The sequence below is a fragment of the Amphichorda felina genome (assembly GCF_050947745.1).
Source record: "Amphichorda felina strain 45539 chromosome Unknown scaffold_1, whole genome shotgun sequence".
Taxonomy (NCBI): domain Eukaryota; kingdom Fungi; phylum Ascomycota; class Sordariomycetes; order Hypocreales; family Bionectriaceae; genus Amphichorda; species Amphichorda felina.
In genome coordinates this window covers 2,522,157-2,539,576 of record NW_028145049.1, presented here as the reverse complement: position 1 = coordinate 2,539,576, position 17,420 = coordinate 2,522,157, and the positions used below count along the sequence as shown (strand labels likewise).

Genomic DNA, 17,420 nt, shown 5'->3' with positions numbered 1-17,420 from the left:
CACCCACCCACGCGGCACCACGAGGCAGCGACGACCATGATCTCGTCCAACACCAGGGCCACGCGGTCGCGCTACTCGAGCCCAGCGCAGCAGCCGCAACAGAATGGGCGGAGCGGGAGTGCGGACGGGAGCGGGCCCCTGGAGCCATCCAGGAGGTCGGCCAACGAGGGATCGCGGACCCTCATGGAGAAGTGGCTGGAGCCGTCGGTGCAGAACAAGACGAGCTACGAGGAGGCCGGCCTGATGCGCTACGGCGTGCTGGAGAACATGGCACCGCTGGGGACCATGCCCAAGCCCAAGAAGACGGGGCAGGGGCAGGAAAATGGCACGTTGACTGTGCGTAGGATCATCCTGAGGCAGTCACTCAAAGGTGCGGCGAATGCTGCCAACGCTGCCAACGCTGCGAGCACTGCACGAGACTCGCCGCCGGCCCCGAGGAGCCCGAGTGCGACAGGGGCTGGGGGGCCCCGTCTTGATTCAGCTGCCACAACTTCCACCCCGGAACCGCCACTCACCTCTCAGCCTGCTCCTGCACCTCACAACACTTCCTCCCTACGCCTCACCACCCGGAGGTCTCTGGCCACACGCGACACCACCGCCCAGGAAGCCAACGACGGCGACGACGACGAGGACTACGACCCCAGGAAGTCTGCTGCCGCGCGTCGCAAGCCTATGGGCAGGCCGTCTCTGCCCAAGCGAGGGAGGCCACCATCCAGTGCTCGACGAGGCTCCATGGCGTCGGTAAAAACGTCACCCGTCAAGCACCGCTCGACGACCCCACCGCCGCCCGAGAGCCATGGACCGGACTTTGCGGAAAAGGTCATCGAGGCGGCCGTGGACGAGGCGCTGCATCACTACCGCTACCCCACGGCATACGCCCTCAGGACGCTCTACGACGAGAAGGCCGGCGATGCCGCCTTTGTGTCCATGATTGAGGAGGTTTTCAGTCAGACTGCCGATGCACGGACGCTGGAGGAGTTTTCCAGGCAGCTGGAGAAGAAGAAGCGCGAGGGCAAGCGGGACAATCAGGGGCGGGACTACTTCGTGCCCCCCTCGGACGACGGCCGCGTCACTCCTCACAAGCCCAAACCGGCACCCTACGCCAGGCTCATCATTCACCATCGGAACGGGCACGGCGGCGGGGACGACACAAGGGACGACAGCAGGGACGACGGCAAGGACGACGGCGAGAGACGCGCGATCAAGAAGCTCAAGCTCTCGCATCGCAACAGCGAGAAGACCCCGCGGAAGATGGCAGAAGCAGGAGCTGGCAGTAGTGTCAGGACTCCGTCGACACGGAAGCGAAGGCGGCGTGCGTCAGGAGCGAGCGACTCGTCGCTGTCGTCGGAGCTTTCATCACCAGACTCGCCCGAGCTGCCCGAGGGAAGCGACCTGGGGACAGGCGCAGGCAACGAGAACCTGGCGAGCCCATCACTGCGAGGGGCAGCCAAGGCCAAGGCCAGGGCGAGGGCAACGGGCAGAGCAGCAACAGGGAGGGCCTCGACGAGGGCGGGAGCCACCACGACTGGCTTGACTGGGCCCCAGTCCCCGTCACAATCTGCCCCTCGGCCAATCACCACCCGCCGCAAATCACTTGCCTCAACCAAGCAGCAACAGCAGCAGGCCGTGTCCAACGCATCCAACGCATCCAACCCATCTGGATCAAACTCTCCCACCACCCTTCTTCCCCTTGGGTCGCCCACACAGCCCAACAACACCGCCTCAGCTGCCGGTGACGATGCTACCATGCCAGGAAGGCTCGCCGTACCCGCCGCCGAGCAAATCTCCATCCGGGACAAGTTGGCCGCCTCGGCTGCCAAGGGTCGCCCCAAGGCGCCCATGCCTGGCCCTGACAACGGCCTCGACGGCCTCGGCGACGCCTGGGAGAAAAGGAGGCAGGCCCAGCGCGTCACCAACGGCTACACGGCTACTGAGAGCTCAATCCGCTACGGCGACGAGGGCGGCGAGGCGACGCCTGTGAGGACCACGAGGAAGACGCGCCAGTCTGCCGGTGTGCCCCCGCCCAGCGCGCGGGCCACGCGATCCGCCAACAAGAGATTCCCCGACGACAGCGACAGGTTCGAGTCGCCGGGGCTGTTCTCTGTCCTCGGCGATGGCAGCTCCGTCATCGGTTCACGGGCTGCGACGCCTACGACGAGCCTGAGGCCTGCCAAGAAGCAGAAGACGGGTCTTCGGGTCAAGTCATCGTAAGTTTTTTCTTTTGGCCCCTCTCCACCTCTATTTGCAGCCTGGGGTTCACGGGGTAATGTGGCATGTGAGATGGGCATTGGGTGAGGAGGCGATCACGATGGTGGTGGTGATGATGATGATGATGATGAAGATGTGTCCCCCGAGACGCGCCTCACTCAGAGCCTTCAACCCTACCCAGACTCTTCACCAAAGCGACGGGGCCATCGAGACCATCGCGGCCGCCCATCATCATCTCTCTCCCCCCTAGACCTGCTTAAAAGCATTGCTAACACGTTTTTCTTCTCTCGCAGACCAGTCAAGAAGAAGGGTGGCACAGCTGCCGGAGTTCCCCGGTCAGTAAGCGAGGCCCAGTCGTCAGCCGCTGCAAAGGATCAGGTACGTGCAGAGTGTCTCAGGATTGTCTTCCCTCGATTTCGGCCGCCGTCGGGCTTTGATGCCTCGATGCTTTTGATGCTTTGATGGACGGGGGGACGGGCGGATGAATCGCGCGTGCATGAGGGCATTTGTTGGCACTGGTGTCTGATCTCTCTCTCCCACACACACACACACACGCACACACACGCGTGCGCACACACGAAGATTGTTTCGCCCCGTGATGAAATTGGCGCACCAAGCCTGACCAGGATCCCCAACCACACAATTTATGTGCCACATGCCTGCCATCTGCTCGCACCCCCCTTGGCTCTTGGCCGTGGCGGAGCCGGGGACCGCTGCAATATAATAGAACAGAAAAGCTGACTGCCATCTTCAGATTGCCGACAATGACGAGTACTGCTCAGCATGCGGCAACGCTGGCGACGTCGTCTGCTGCGATGGCTGCCCTAGGTCCTTCCATTTTGAATGTGTCGATATGGTCCAGTCGGAGAATCTGCCCGACGAGTGGTACTGCAACGAGTGTCTCGTCAGGCGCTATCCCTCGCGTGTCCCCGTGCACAGGGGTGTCTTTGGAGGCCCTCTGAACCTGCTCGAGAAGACCATCCCCCGCGCCTTCAGCCTGCCTAAGAGGGTCCAGAACCGCTTCGAGGGTGTCAGAGCTGGTGCTGACGGGGACTACGAGGAGGTCAGCGCCGCAAAGGTCACGACCAGGAAGAGGAACGGCTACGAGGAGTCGCCGGACTTCTTCAAACAGCGCGAAGACGGCGAGGCAGTTCTCTGCCACGACTGCCTCAAGGCCGCGACCGATATCCGTCCCATCATCTCGTGCAGCGCCTGTCCTCTCCACTGGCACATTGACTGCCTTGACCCGCCGCTCGCTGTGCCCCCTGTTCTCAAGAACTGGAAGTGCCCAGCACATGCCGACGAGTTGTTGCAGGAGGCGCCTCCGCTCGCACCAGCACATCGCTACCGCAAGCTTAGGAATGCCCCTGCCATCACACCGGCCATCAGCCGTGGTCTGAGGAACAATGGCCACATCGAGATTGACTGGAGCTCGGAGACCGACGACGACGACAAGTCGGGCTGGCGCGATATTGCCTCGTTTGGACGAACATACAAGGTGCCTGCTAAGGGCGTGCGCCTAGACTTCATCGAGCAGTATGCTATGAGCGCTAATCCCTGACCACTTTGGGCGTGACGTGCTGACCAAGACCTGCAGACTGCGCACCCACGGTGCTGGATTTGCTCCGCCTCGAGATGAGCCGAGGAGTGTCGAGCCGTACCTCACCCCTCCGGTCGAGGACATGGCCAAGCCAACACCTGCTGCCACCGTCAACGATCGCAACGTGGAGGAGATGCAGGCCTCCTTGATCTTGACAAGCCTCAGAACGGCCCCCACCGATGGCCTGGAGCAGCTCACCTCCGCACTCCTGGTAAGTGACCTCGACGCTGTCCACTCTCTACTCGATCCCAGCTAACTCCATCAAGGCCTCTGCTGATCCCAATGTCATCTCGCTCATTGCCCAGGGCGATGCGGATAATATTGCCCGGGATCACTTGGCCGACCAGGACAAGGTCAGCCTGCGTGCCCTCCTTGCCCAGCTGGAGACGATGAGCGGCAGGATCCGGGGCGCCCTGGGCGACGAAGCTCTGCTTGAGCTGCCACCCACCCTCGGGCGTCAAGGACCACCATCTACCATTGCCGATTCTAAGGGTTCTGTCGACAAGATGGATTCAGAGCCCCTGGTCACGGAGCCGACACCACCGTCGACCATCGACCACGAGGGAGCGATGGAGTTTGATTACTAGGACTGCCTCGAACTTGTTACCAACCGAGGAAACTCGTTGCGTCGACATACTGCGCCATCCATAGATCATAGCTGACGCCCACCCAATGAATGTTGGCGAATACCGCCTTCGTCCTTCACACCTATCTGCCAACCGCTGCCGCCGCCGGAGCACCTCGCGTTTTCCGACACTGGGCATTCGTTGGCCGTCTCTTTTTTCCTCTTGTATTTGTTGATGCGAAACATTGGGCGTTGGATGGAGTTTGAGTGCCGTCTCTCTTTCGAACGGCATCGAGACCTTATAGAGCACTACAGGGGCAGTCCCGCTTCCGTGTGCACATCCCACTTACGACGGCGGCAAAGAACAAACAAAACCGCCTATCATACTTCTAATCACATCTCCTGCGAAAACCAAACCCCCTCCCTCCGGTCTTACGTCTTAATGGCCACCCTCCAGAGGGTTGTCCCAATAGCGAGAATGGCTTTTCTTCTTCTTTTTTTGTTTGTTTTTGTTCAAGGTTTATCATGGGAATCAGGGGAAATGAGGACTAGGCATCTTTGGCAAACGGAGGGCGCGTGGGCTCACTTGCTTTTCTTTTTTCCCTTTCATTCATCTAGGAACATCCGGACGTGGAGAAGGGGAGAGAGAGAGAGAGAGATGCGGCAGTGCAACGGCTTTGGTTGTACCATAGGTGGTTAACCCCTTGGTGAATTGGGGGGAGGGGGAGGAAAACAGACAAAAGACACTCGATGAAGTATCCTACTTTTGGGGGGCATCGTAGGAGTTGAGATATCACACGCAACAAAGAGACGGCCGTGCATGAATCTGTCCAATTCTCTGCCCGTAGGGCTTGATGACACCTGGGTGATGCTTGTCATGTAATGTATTACTTGGAGTGGTTGTATCTAAACATTAAGCGGCCTGGTGGAGATATAGTCACGATGGCTACCTACGACGGATGCACCATGACCACGTACACCGAGCCTGGAAGCGCGCGAGAAGAAGAAACAAACACTTTTAATAACCGTACTGTACAATCCTCCTCCGGACATGGGGGGAGCTAGAACCCCCGGATCCTCCACGGCACCCCACAGTCTGCTTTCCCCTTTCTCCTCCTTCGTTCACTCTCCAGCAAGTCCTCTCCACGTGATTGTCATCTATGCCATGACATGAGGCCATCGAATCTGTCAAATCATGAAGTCGGTGAACCCGTAGCTAGCCAGTCGGTTGTCATCTCTTTCTACATGGACAGAAAGAGGGCGACAGCGCAAAGACAAAACAAAGAGACTCAAAACTCCGGGCAGTAAATGACCTCGCAGAAGTCATTGCCGAAAAAAAGGGGGGGAAACAAGCAAGCAGTGTTTTGCCATTACCCCAGAAAAGTCGAAAATCGTGACATTCATAATGGCTAGGTGGAGAGCTAGGAACAAAACCTTGAAGCGCAATGTCACCTCTTGGATTGAATCAGCTCGTCCATGTGTAAGCCTGCCAAGTATGTGGTGGATATGGACCAAAGATGACCAAGGCCGCGGTTTTATGGGTGTTCGAGATGTGGTATATGGCCGAAAGAGGGTTGCCAAAAAAAGACAGATTGTATCGTTGTAGATGTCGTACCCCCTAAGCAAATCCTTCTCCCATGCCAGGGACAAGGGCACGTCGGATCTGGGGCTGCGAATGGAATCTCAGGCTGACTGGATACATATACAGACAAAAGATATATGTAGAAATAGACGCAAACGCAGCAGACACCAAGGGCGTCATCTAATGCCACTGAGAACTCGAGCCACCACACGCTAGTCGATTTATTTCTGACCCATGTTAGCGATAGTGTTCGTACCCTGCATAGGGAGGGCGGTCAAGTCGCGTACATGATTGCGGCGGCTACCTTGGCCTGGATGTCCGTAACTGGGAGGCAGCATGCCACTCATGTGGCTGTTGAATGCATATCCCCCTGCACCGGCTCCTCCTATGGGCATGCCAAACCCGGGGGGCGGGGGGAAGGAAGTGAAATTCTGTGCGCCGGGGATCGGCTGCAACTGGGCTGCAGGCGGCTGGATGGGGCTCCCATTGGGCATACCTATCTGGCGGAACTGGTCGACTGACGATCCGGCGTTGCCATAGGCGCCGTAACCTCCCTGGATCGTAGGGAAGTTGTAGCTGCCCGGCTGGGTACCGCGACCCAACATGCTTTGGGTAAACGGCGGCTGCTGCTGCATGCTCGTCGGTTGCATTCCCCCGTTAGAGGCGTTGTATGCCATAGCCCCCTGGTTGAACGCCGGGAAGGCCGACATGCTGGAATCAGTCGCCCCATTCCTCTGCTGGCCATAGCCCATGTCGTAGCCAGTCTTCTGATTTGCCTGGTTGTAGAACTGCTTGCCGGAGGAGCCATGCTGGCCCTGCTGGCCGTTCGTGCTTGTGTGACGAGGGTTGGGCCGCTGCCGGGGCTCAGATTGGCCGCCAGTCTCCCTCCCGTGACCACCACCCCTAGTGGGAAGGCCGACTTCCTCCATGAGGCGTTTCATCCCCGGCATGGAAGGGTTTGCGTCGGTCTTGAGAAGCATGTTTCGGGTGGTCTCCTCAGCTCGGGTCTTGAGGGTCGAGTCAAGGAAAGGCGTAGTCAGGACCTTGAAGATTAACGTCGGGCCGCAACCGCTGGTGTCCCTCACAATGCCCTCGAGGACCATATCGTTGGGGCCAAAGAAGAGTGCGTCCATCATGATCTCCCTGGATTCGGGATCGTGCTTTTGGTTGACGAGTTTTAGGACGGTGAGGTACGCCACTTTGTGGGTGCAAAGGTGCACCAGGTATGGAACCAGGCGCCGAGCGAGGACGGATCGGCGACGTTCATATTGGCAGGTGTCGAGATACCAAGTCAGGAGAACCGCGCCATTCTGATCCGTGGCAAGATAAGCGCCGTGGATGGCAATCAGAGCTGCCAGCATCTTCTGCTGCTCCGGGCTGGTGCGGTGGCTTTCCAGGCAGGTTCGCATGGCACGGGCGCTAAAGCGGCCCTTGGACAGCTCGTCTATGCGGCTCAGCAAGGTCTCGAATATGAAGTCGGTATAAGGGACCCCATACTTGAGGCATCCTTGGACGACATAGTTGCCGAACTGGTCGAGGAAGAGCGCGGCGGCGTAAGGGCGCATGTGCTCTACGATCATCGACATTTGCGCGTCAGTCGAGCAAACATCAATGATCTTCTGAGCAGCCCAGGTGCCGTTCTTGTGGCAGCCGATCTCAGCCAGGTGCGGCGCAATCTTAGCGAGCATAGACTCCCGGACGGGATCCGAGCAGTGTTCAAACAGCTTCTGAACAACTGTATTGCCAAGGTAGTCCGACGAAAGCTCTGCAATCTCCGGGAGCATGTCAAGGGCAGCATCTTCAATGTCGGTGACCGACAAGGCCTGGTTCTCAATTCGCTTGCGAAGTTCCCGGAGCTTAGGCGCGTCGTAAACACGAGCATGTGACGCCTCCCGGATAGGAGGGACCTCGCTGATGTGGCCAGTATAAGCCAAGGCGTTCTGGAGCATGTGTGAAATCCGGGACCGATCTTGGTCAGTCGCCCCAAAGTGCTGCACCATCTCCATCACGGCTCCCGCAATTTCTTGGAGCGGGGGAGCAGTAGGGACCACGTTGGGGTTGCTGGGATGGTTGGGGTTGTGGGCAGCCGAGGTGACATTGGAGTCTCCGACTGGTACAGCCGCGGAGGCAGTCTGGGTGGTATCCTGGCCCTTTGCGAAGGGATCGGGACTGGGAGATGGGTATGCCCCGTCGTGGCCCGGGGTGGTGCCTGGCGATGGGGGTTTCGCAAAGTTGATCCGAATGGGGCTTGCGCCAGGGAAGAGCTCTTTTCCGTTCATGCCTGCCTTGGCAGAGATGGCGCTCTCGACTCTCTCAAAGTTGACGAAGCCGCAGTTCTTGTGGGTGAGGACGCGAGCCGACAGGATCTTTCCATGTGACTTGAACATCTCGGTCAGGGTCGTGGTGGTCGTCGACGTGGGAATGTTGCCCAACCACAGGGCACTGGTAGGGCCCTCAAGGGCCGGGTCCTCGACGCTCAATAGCCCAGCGTTACGGCTGTTGGACCGGCCAAGATTCATGCTGGCGACCGATTGGGAGAGATCCTCAAACTTCTCATCCACCATATGCATATCTTGCATTCCCATAGAGCTCTGGACACCGGGGATGCTGTTGGAAAAGTAGGAGCTCATCAGATGAGTGTGCGGAGCGTCCAGGACGCCCGCAGTCCGGGCGCGGCGCCGGGTTGAAGAGGCCTGGGTCGTAAATGCTTGGACAGCCAGGTTGTGGTGGTGGATTGCAGCCTTTGTCTTTAAGATCTGATCATGGATCTGATCATGAAGCGCCGCGAAGTTGTCAATGGCAAGGCCATCATGATCATACTCGTCTTCAGGATACTCATCCGCATGGACATCCTTGTTGTTGACGGAATACGACCGTATACGGCTGGGCTGCTTGTGGAAATTCATGCTGGGCAAGTAGGGTGTCGCCATCTGGGCTCTTGCTGGCTGTGGTGTTTCTGCTAGCCCAAGATAGTCGAGCGTCCGCATATGGACATCCGACTCGTTGCCGCCTTCCCTGGAGAACTGAGACTGGGATGGCGAGCTGGGACCGTTGGATGGGACGCTAGCGATGCTAGCAAGAGTTGAGCCTCGTTCGCGACCGACGCTTGTGGGGTTCCAGCTGCTAAAGATGGAAGGGCCAAAAGGCGAGTTGGAGGCAGGCAGAGGGGGAAGCTGACTGCGCTGGGGCATAGAGCCGGCACGCAGTCTTGATAGGAGAGCCGAGCCGCCGGGCGTACTGTCGACTGCCTCTAGTCCCGGGGACGGTGTCTTATTAAATGGGCTCTGGGATGGAGTGTTGCGGGCCGAGTTGTGCCCAACGCCAGGAACTGCCAAATGGCCAGCACCAGCGCCTCCAGGGGAGAATCGGGAAGGGACGGTGCCGGCGCGAGCTCGTCGAGGTTGGGTCATAGTCTCAAGAGTGGGAAGATGGCCAAAGTCGGGAAACCCGTCGGTGGGAGATTCCGGAATGTTTTCACGCAGGGGAGTTGAGTTTCCGCTGGTGGGAGGGCCACCCCAGAGATTTAAGGGCAGCCCTGGAACGCCTTCTTGAGCCTGGATTTCCCGTGCCCTACATTGCACCCTTTGTGGTCAGCTTTGTGGCTAAAGTTTAACGCATCACTGCGGCAACAGAGCGTACCTCTTGGAGTAGAGCCTGCTGGAGCCAGCCAGGTCATGGGACGGGGAGCCTGCTCCCGATCGTGGATTGCCCCCCATCATGCTGGAAGTAGACAGCCCTCCCACGAGGCCAAAAGGAGGCCTGTTATTGGCGGTGGTTGGTGGTTCGATGGGGGAGTTGTTGGCGGACGGAGATGTTGAGCGTGGCTGGCTCGGGGGGTGCGGGTAGCCAAGCCCAAACTCTCCAGATCGTGAAGTCGACATTATCAATTAGCGAGCCGATCCTCCTATGAGACCGCAGCCGGGTGCGTCTCGATCGGTAGAGTAGCAAAAATTTTAGTTATATCGATCAGGGTGTTTCTGGGGATGGCCGTCGAGGTGGGGGGGGGGGAGAGGCGACCAGCTACGGATACAGCCAGTGGGACGGAGAGGCGTCGCGCGTTCGAGCGGGAGTAGCCGTTGCGCAGAAGTGCGACGGAGGGTGCCGCAGCGCACACGTGAGCTGATGATTGTGGGCTGTGTCGTAGTCCCGTAGATTGGGTTTGACACAGAGATGCCTTGCTTTCCCTCAAAGGCCGCACGTCGTGCACAGCTGTGGAGGCTTCGATAGCAGCAGCGTCTCGGCCGGAGTGTCGGAGGCCTTCTTCCTCTAGCGATGACAGAGGATGACTAGGAAGTCAGGTATCGTGTTCGTTGACGCTGCAAGGTTGACCCGAAGCTGACTCTGACCTGAGGAACAGGAGAGCAATGGAGTGGCGGATGGCGCGGCTGCGCTAGATAGTCGGTCGTCTCCAGCTTTTGGTGGGAGCCAGCGTCACGCCTGTCGTCGTCGTCGTCGGAGCCGAGCCGAGCCGCAGGAAGAGAAGGACAAGAGGAAAAGAACGAAGAGGAAGAAGAGGCACAAACAAAAGTAAAGATGCTCATCAACATACAGGCCTCATGGGGGTGGAGCAGAGGATTGGCGGGCCTGGAGAAGGAGAGAGGAGGAGATGGAGGGCAGTCCAGAAATCGTGTACGAGGACGAATGGGAGAGGTCGCGGGAGATGGCGATGGCAGCAATAGTGCCTTCAGTCAGTGTGTCCACAGGTGGTGTCCACTTGTTGGATGGACAGGAGGCCAGCTCTCTCTCTCACAACCTACCTACCTACTTACCCTACCTACCTTGGGTAGGTACCTGGAAACCGGCTGTCCTGGTGTGATGCAGGGCGGGTGGACTGCGCTAGGAGGTCAGGGGTGCTAACATGGTCTACTTCTAAAAGCAACGAAAACCCGCCATGTTCGGGGTACTTCCTGTTAGGGAGCCTGGTGGTGCGACGGGTCAGCTCAATGGCTTCAGTGCGATCGGGTGCAAGTGGCCTGTGGAGCTCCAGAGCCAAGCCTGGTTCTCCTCAGGGGAAGAAGACGGCCCTCAACGCTGCTAATTCTTAGGCATCTACTGCTAGCATAAGGTAAAACAATTGGCAGACAGGCGCTTAGCACGCCCTCGAGACATCCTCCAACACTTGATATTAGGTATCAAGATGAAGAATTGATGGCCCTGCTTCGCCGTGGCTGTGAAACAGAATGGGCGAGAATTGTACAATGCTCAAAGCTCATGGGCCGGAAGGCGGCTGCCCAAGCAGAGCCCACCCCAACTGCCAGCCCAGCATTTCACTGATCAATATCCGTACCCATACATAGGTATTCGACACTCAGGTCATGAGGAAGCCGATGCCAGAGAACCATTATTGACGCCCGAAGCCAAAGACTCGTCCCTCCGCAAGCCCTTCCCGAGGAAGGGCGGAGACGTCGTCCGTGGCTACCTAGGTACTACTAGTAGGTACCTATCCGTACAAAGTTACAAATTACTATACTACTACATACTGCTAGTAGCAGGTAAGTATGTAGCACATTCGCACGTAATACGGAGTACGGGCGATGAGAACAAAGGAGGCTAGCGAGGCTTGGGGAAAAGGTGGGTTTGATTGACGTTGAGACGCTGACCAAGAGGCTGTGTACGAATAGGGATGTGGATTCCAGCAGGTTTGGAGCCGTTTGGTTGTGCCTGCCATCTCCCTGAAACCCTCACACAGGGCTCCTTCCCTCTCCGAGTCCAGCAGTGATGCGATGATACGTCCCCCAGACACCTCGTCACAAATTCACAATCACTCGTCACTCTCAATCCCATATTACGGATACTACCGCGCCTCATGTGGCCGGACATTGCCAATCAACGGCGGGTATCGGCGGCTGACCAAGGGGAGCTCCTCTGCTCTGTCTGTCACAGAAATCCCCTGATGCGCATCCTGAAACACTTTGGTCCGGTGTACCTGCGTTTCTTGTTTCCCACCCCGCCATCCTACGCGTACTATCCGTATTACTAGTACTAATAATACTTGCCCATCACGAGCACTCACTCCGTACGGAATACAAGCCCCCCATATTCACCTCGGCGGGCTGAGTACTGCTTTTTAGGTAAGTTTGCTTGAACGGGCGGCACCCTTCTTTCAGCAAGGTGTACGTTTTTAGCCACGAGGACATGCGTAGTGATAGAAAACGTTGTCTTGATTATCCCCCTCTCTCACTCTAATATTGACCTTCGGCATCCACAACACATGACCTTTTCATATGCAAGCAACCAACTCTAATATAGTAGATCCATCACAAGCTAACCACGCGGCGTTTGCTTAGGTAGGGCCCAGCTGTAGGTCCTACTTGTTTACTTCGTCTTCTTCCACGGCCCGCCTGCATGTATGCTTCGAAGTACGCAGGCAATGCTTCCATGGCAAAGGATTGCAAGAATCGCCCAAGTCCAACCCAAACGCCAAAATATCATTCGAAGGAGTATATGGCGTGCATCGTGCCCGACTGCAAAATCAGGTTCCATCTTTCAGAGAAAAAACACATGCCTGTCTGTGCTTCTCTCTCCCTCATTTCACTCATCTATATGCACCTGATGGCGCATCTCGGTTGTGTATGGCTTTACTTGGCGTGCTTCTTGAAGGCAAGCAGCTCCGCAAGGCTCGCCAGCGGGCATCCGTGTTTCAAAAAGTCGTGAGCAAGCAACTCATCAGCCGAAGCGCGGCTCTTGATGTCTACGCATAGGCAGACGGATAGGAAAGCCTTGAGTTCCTTGCTGAGCTTTTCCGGCTTCTTGAGCCGAGGTGTTCCGTTGGTGGCAATCAGATACAGAGCCTTGAGGGGCTCTTCGTTGAGGTACGGAGGTTCCGACTCGATCATTTCGATGGCCATGATGCCCAGCGACCAAATATCAACCTTGGGGCCGTACTCCTTTTGCTTCACCACCTCGGGTGCCATCCAGTACGGTGTGCCAACCATGGTCGCTCGCTTGGATTTCGTCTCGGTGAGCTTGGCGCAGAAGCCAAAATCAGCTGCGCTTGGTTAGCCATCTGTATTATTGAGGGGCACTATGAGGGGCCCAAGATGACTTACTGATTTTGACGTTCCCTCGGGCGTCTAGCAGGACGTTATCACTCTTGATATCTCGGTGAATAATGCTTTGGGAGTGAAGGTGCTGCAGGCCTGAGCATGTCTGATTCACCCGTTAGCGCTCCCGTTATCCGGCAGTCAAGCTCAGTTAGGGACTTACCTCGTGGCAGATGGTGGAGATTTGCTCCTCGGAAATGGACGGGTTATTATCAATAACGTCTGTCAAAGCACCGCCCTCCATGTATTCCAGGACAAGCCAAAGCTCCGAGTTATTGTTACGCAAGAAGGCATCAAGGTAGTTGACAATGTTCCTGTGTCGGCTGTCCTTCATGACCATGATCTCGTTCACAATCAGCTCCTTGCGAGGCTGGTGGGCAAGGTCCATTTGCTTGATGGCGACCTGGGCCCTGGGGCCTTGCTGGCGGAGAATTTCTCGGGCCATACCCTGTGCAGTCTCCTTGATCTTGGCAACGTAGACGGAACCAGAGGCGCCCTGTCCAATCTTTTTCTGCTTGGAGTATGACAGGTTGGGGTCATCCTTCGACACCGCCTCCTTCAGCTTAGCCATGACCTCGCTCTCGGACATTGTCGACATGCGAACATCCTGCTTGCGCTCACTGGCTGCCGGCTTCGCTGTCAGCGCAGCCTCAGCAGCCTTGACACCATCTGCGGCATGGTCTTTGTGCTGGCCCTGGCTTGGCTTAGGTGCCACATTAAGCGGTTTAGGGGCAGCACCCGGTACCCTCTGAGAGGCTTGTGCCTGTGGGTGAGGCTGAGACGGCTTATAGTGGGGTGCTTGGTGTCCGTTCTGGTGGCGAGAGGAGCTAGACGAAGACTGTGGAGGTGTGTCGTGGCGCTGCAGTCGGGGAACCTGGTCTCGGGAAGACGAGCTCGATTGCATGGGTGGGCGTTGACCACCATTGGAAGATGATGGCGGAGGCGGCGCTGGTCGTTGAGCACGGAGAGAGCCAGGTTGCTGGCCTGACGACTTGGGTGCCGGAGGTGGTGCCCTTGTAGGATTGAACCGATCGCCTTGCGAAGGACTGCCCCCGCCACCCCCGCCACCCCCGTACCCGCCAACCTCCTGCTTGGCTAGGGGAACCTTTGTCTTGGGGAGAGATGCATTATATGCCTCAAGCTCCCGGCGCTCGCGGTCCTCTGCCTCCCTTTGCCTCTGCATCTCTAGCTGCTTCTTGCGTTGCTCCTCTCTCAGCGCATCCTGAGACACATAGTTGGGTGACATGGCCTGCATCTGCTGGCGCTGTTGTTGCTGTTGTTGCTGTTGTTGCAGTTGCAGTTGCTGCTGTTGCTGTTGCTGCTGCTGCTGCGGATCGGGACGTCGCTGGGAGCTACCACTGGATTGCGAGCCACTCGGGTTACGCTGTGCACCCCCGGGAGGCGGAGGACGCGGTGGCGCCACGGAGTTCCCTCCATAACCAAGTTGCTTGTTTCCCTGAGCGCTGGCTGGCGGTGTTGGTGTCAAGCTGGAGTACTGGTTGGGGTTGTCTGCCCTCTTTGCAAGGTCAGTGTAAAAGTCCAGCACCTCGAACACAGCCTGGGGATTGCGTTCGTAGTCCTCCTTAGTGATGGCTGAGGAGTTGAGTAGGCGTGACCACTCGGGCGGCAATCCGGTAAACTCGCCGGATGAAGCATCGAAACCGACGTGGACGGCATGGGAGAAGTTGGTAGGGTTGCTCACGCCACCCATGCCAGGGCAGGCGCCGTAGATGAAGTCAATCCACTCGTACAGTTCATCATCACCCTTCACCTTGATGTGGAGGGTCTTTGTGTGGCCATCATCATCGCCAGGGCTGTTAGATGCGCCGTCTGGCTTGCGCTTGATTTCAAAAATGGTGCCTGCAGACTCGACTCTGCCAACATTGACCACGTCCTTCAAGAAGAGCGTGTAGGAGATCTTGCCACCTTCCGTCTTGTGGAAATCCAAAGACTCCTTTCGGAGTACTAGGTACTTTTGCTTCCAAGGCTGGATGAAGTTCTTGCTCTCCTTGACAGAAGCCCAGGCTTCCTTTTTTATCGCGACGCCCCCCATGCCATCAGCGTTGTTAGACTGTTGGCGAGCGATTGGTAGCGATACGGTAGAGCCGGTATATGTGGAGGTGGCTGTACTGCGAATAGGAGAAATGGCCATACTGGCCATACTTCCAGGGAGATTGGCACTGGGTGTGAGGTTTAGTCGTGGTCGGTCTGATGGGGGCTTCGGAGCCGGGCCAGGGTTCATGAACTGGCCCGAGGAATACATACTGCCCCGATGTTAGTATTCACAGCCTAAAAATACATTTAGACCAGAAGGCCCGTTCTTGAAAAGCCAGATGTCATCATGCAATAACGGTGCTAAGCGGCGACGGTGGGTTTCCGGCCAGGCGTTTCGACCCTGTCCCCCAAAGCAGCTGGCCTTGTACCGAGTTGCAGTCTCTTGACGTTTGCAAACCCCAGCTTCCTGAGTCCAAGAAATGACGACTCAAGGACGGAAGAAAGCCTAGCCCACAACGTACCCGCCCATGACGTTCTTGACGGCAAAATGAAGCTTATTCTGGGCTCACTGAGGGCCAAGAAAGGGAGCGACTCACTTATTTTGAGACATTTTGGACCGAAAAATGCGCCGAGGGTATCTTTAAAGATATGAACGTGCGACCAGGCGTGGCGTGAGCGCTTGAGAGGAAGAAATCTGAGGGCAATCGCTAGATAAAGAATGCGCAAGTGGGCAATATCAAAGGCGTCGAGGGATTCCCGTTTGGCCGATAGCGAGCGCGAGGTGAGTCGCGGGCGACGGGATCACGATAAGGCAGCACGGACAACAACAGCGATGGCGGCACGGCGAGGACAATCGCCTCCTCAATGGCTAGATCGGCAGGGCATGAGAGTCCCGAAGTGGTCGTGCCCAGCTTCGCCGAGGCCGGTGAGGGGAGGGTTGTTATGGTAGGTAGTAGTGGTCGATCGAGATGCTGGTACGCGAAAAGGGATGAGGGGGCTCAGCCGTTGAGGGGCGCGAACGGTTGGCGGCCGAAGTGGTCGACTCGCACGGGTACAGATCACGCACGCAGGGGCTGGCTAGAGGGAGGGCTGGAGAATCGAGGCTGCCTAACAAGCAAAACGTAGAACGATCAAGGGGAATAGGCCGAATTGGAAGAGCAGAGGCGGTGACAGGATACGTGAGAGGAGAGGAGAGAAGTTGGCAGCTTAACCCCGAAGTCAGGTCAGGCACCTGCCCAGCCAAACGCCCTTGCTCCCTGACCGTCCTTGTTGCTCAGTGGGGTGTGGGGAAGGAGGTTGGCTAACTTGTTGGCTGGTTGGCAACAGCGGTCACCCAGGCCGTTGCTTCTCCGTTAGTTGAAACGGGCGGTAGCTGCCATGTGCGAGTACAGTGTGAAGAGTCACCATATTCTTTGTCATTGCGCATGAGATACAACAGGCAGAGAAGAAGCGCACTGTATGAATACAAGTACCGGTAACTGGCCCCTTGGCCCCCCCTGATGCCCCTCTTCTCGTTCCGTCCATCGCCATTCCACGAAAACCACCACGATTTTGCGATGCAATAGTACCTCCTCGAGGCTCCAACAGTCAACACCCTTGCATCAACATGGGATCTTCTATCCTTTATTTCTCCCCTCCTGCCATCCTTGCAATAAGGCCGGCCAGAGAGTCAAAAGGCCACTATCCCCCCAGCTTACCCTTTCACTCGTGCCACCGTCTTCATGACCATAAATATTTGCCCCCCCATGTCTCAGCAGGCAACTGCCATGAATCGGACCCGCGACTTCTCGCAAACATGATTGCAGGGCGCTTGTGGCGCCCTGCTGTGCACGAGTTCAGCGCAGCTGGAATATTACAGTGGCGACCAGCAACAGGCGCCCAGGTGGATTGGCGGGACCCGATCCCTGTTGCAGCCCGTCATCAACTCGTGGTTTGCTCGTTGAACAGCTCTTTACATAAGGGGGACTGAGGGCCTGAGGCTCCTGAGCCTCCTCCTACAGGGAGATCCAGATCGGAACCAGCTTAACCCGGCGCACCATGCCACGATATTAATACCCCCAGAGCCGTGAGGCTTGCTGGGTTAAGATTCAGGAGGATGGCGCTCTCGTCGCTCGGTTTCATGCAGTCATCTTACCAGGTTCGTGCCTCACTATGAAACAGGGCGCCAGTTGCACAACATACGACGAGAATGAGAGTCAGAAGGCCTGTAGTTTCGAACTTTCGTCTCCGAAGAACATTACAGATGTCTTACCTATGGTAAGTCGGCCCAGGACCCTTGCAACCCACGCACCCATCAACCCACCACCACGCACTACCTAATAGCGGCCCGCGATGCAAGATCTTCGTCTACCCTCCACCTAGTGCCCGACATCAAAAGGCACAAACGAATCAAGTGTTCGGTGTTAAATCCTGCCCATGGCTCAGGAT

At 57.3% G+C, this 17,420-nt stretch overlaps 3 protein-coding genes across 3 annotated transcripts; 1 reads left to right on the top strand and 2 right to left on the bottom strand.

Annotated features, from left to right (window-relative positions):
* Positions 1–36: 36 nt before the first annotated feature.
* ACO1O0_000825 (uncharacterized protein) lies at positions 37–4,395 on the top strand (the record flags this gene model as incomplete). Its single annotated transcript, XM_083190321.1, has 5 exons — positions 37–2,207; positions 2,502–2,586; positions 2,963–3,744; positions 3,806–4,019; positions 4,075–4,395. The coding sequence occupies 5 exons, from the start codon at positions 37–39 to the stop codon at positions 4,393–4,395; spliced, it is 3,573 nt and encodes a 1,190-aa protein (XP_083054180.1).
* A 1,834-nt stretch (positions 4,396–6,229) lies between these two features.
* Positions 6,230–9,365, bottom strand: ACO1O0_000824 (uncharacterized protein; the record flags this gene model as incomplete). The annotated part of the gene is made up of 2 exons (XM_083190320.1): positions 6,230–6,279; positions 6,452–9,365. The coding sequence occupies 2 exons, from the start codon at positions 9,363–9,365 to the stop codon at positions 6,230–6,232; spliced, it is 2,964 nt and encodes a 987-aa protein (XP_083054179.1).
* A 3,168-nt stretch (positions 9,366–12,533) lies between these two features.
* CLA4 (serine/threonine protein kinase CLA4) lies at positions 12,534–15,150 on the bottom strand (the record flags this gene model as incomplete). Its single annotated transcript, XM_083190319.1, has 3 exons — positions 12,534–12,943; positions 13,005–13,104; positions 13,162–15,150. 3 exons carry the CDS (start codon positions 15,148–15,150, stop codon positions 12,534–12,536), a joined length of 2,499 nt encoding a protein of 832 aa, XP_083054178.1.
* Positions 15,151–17,420: the final 2,270 nt, after the last annotated feature.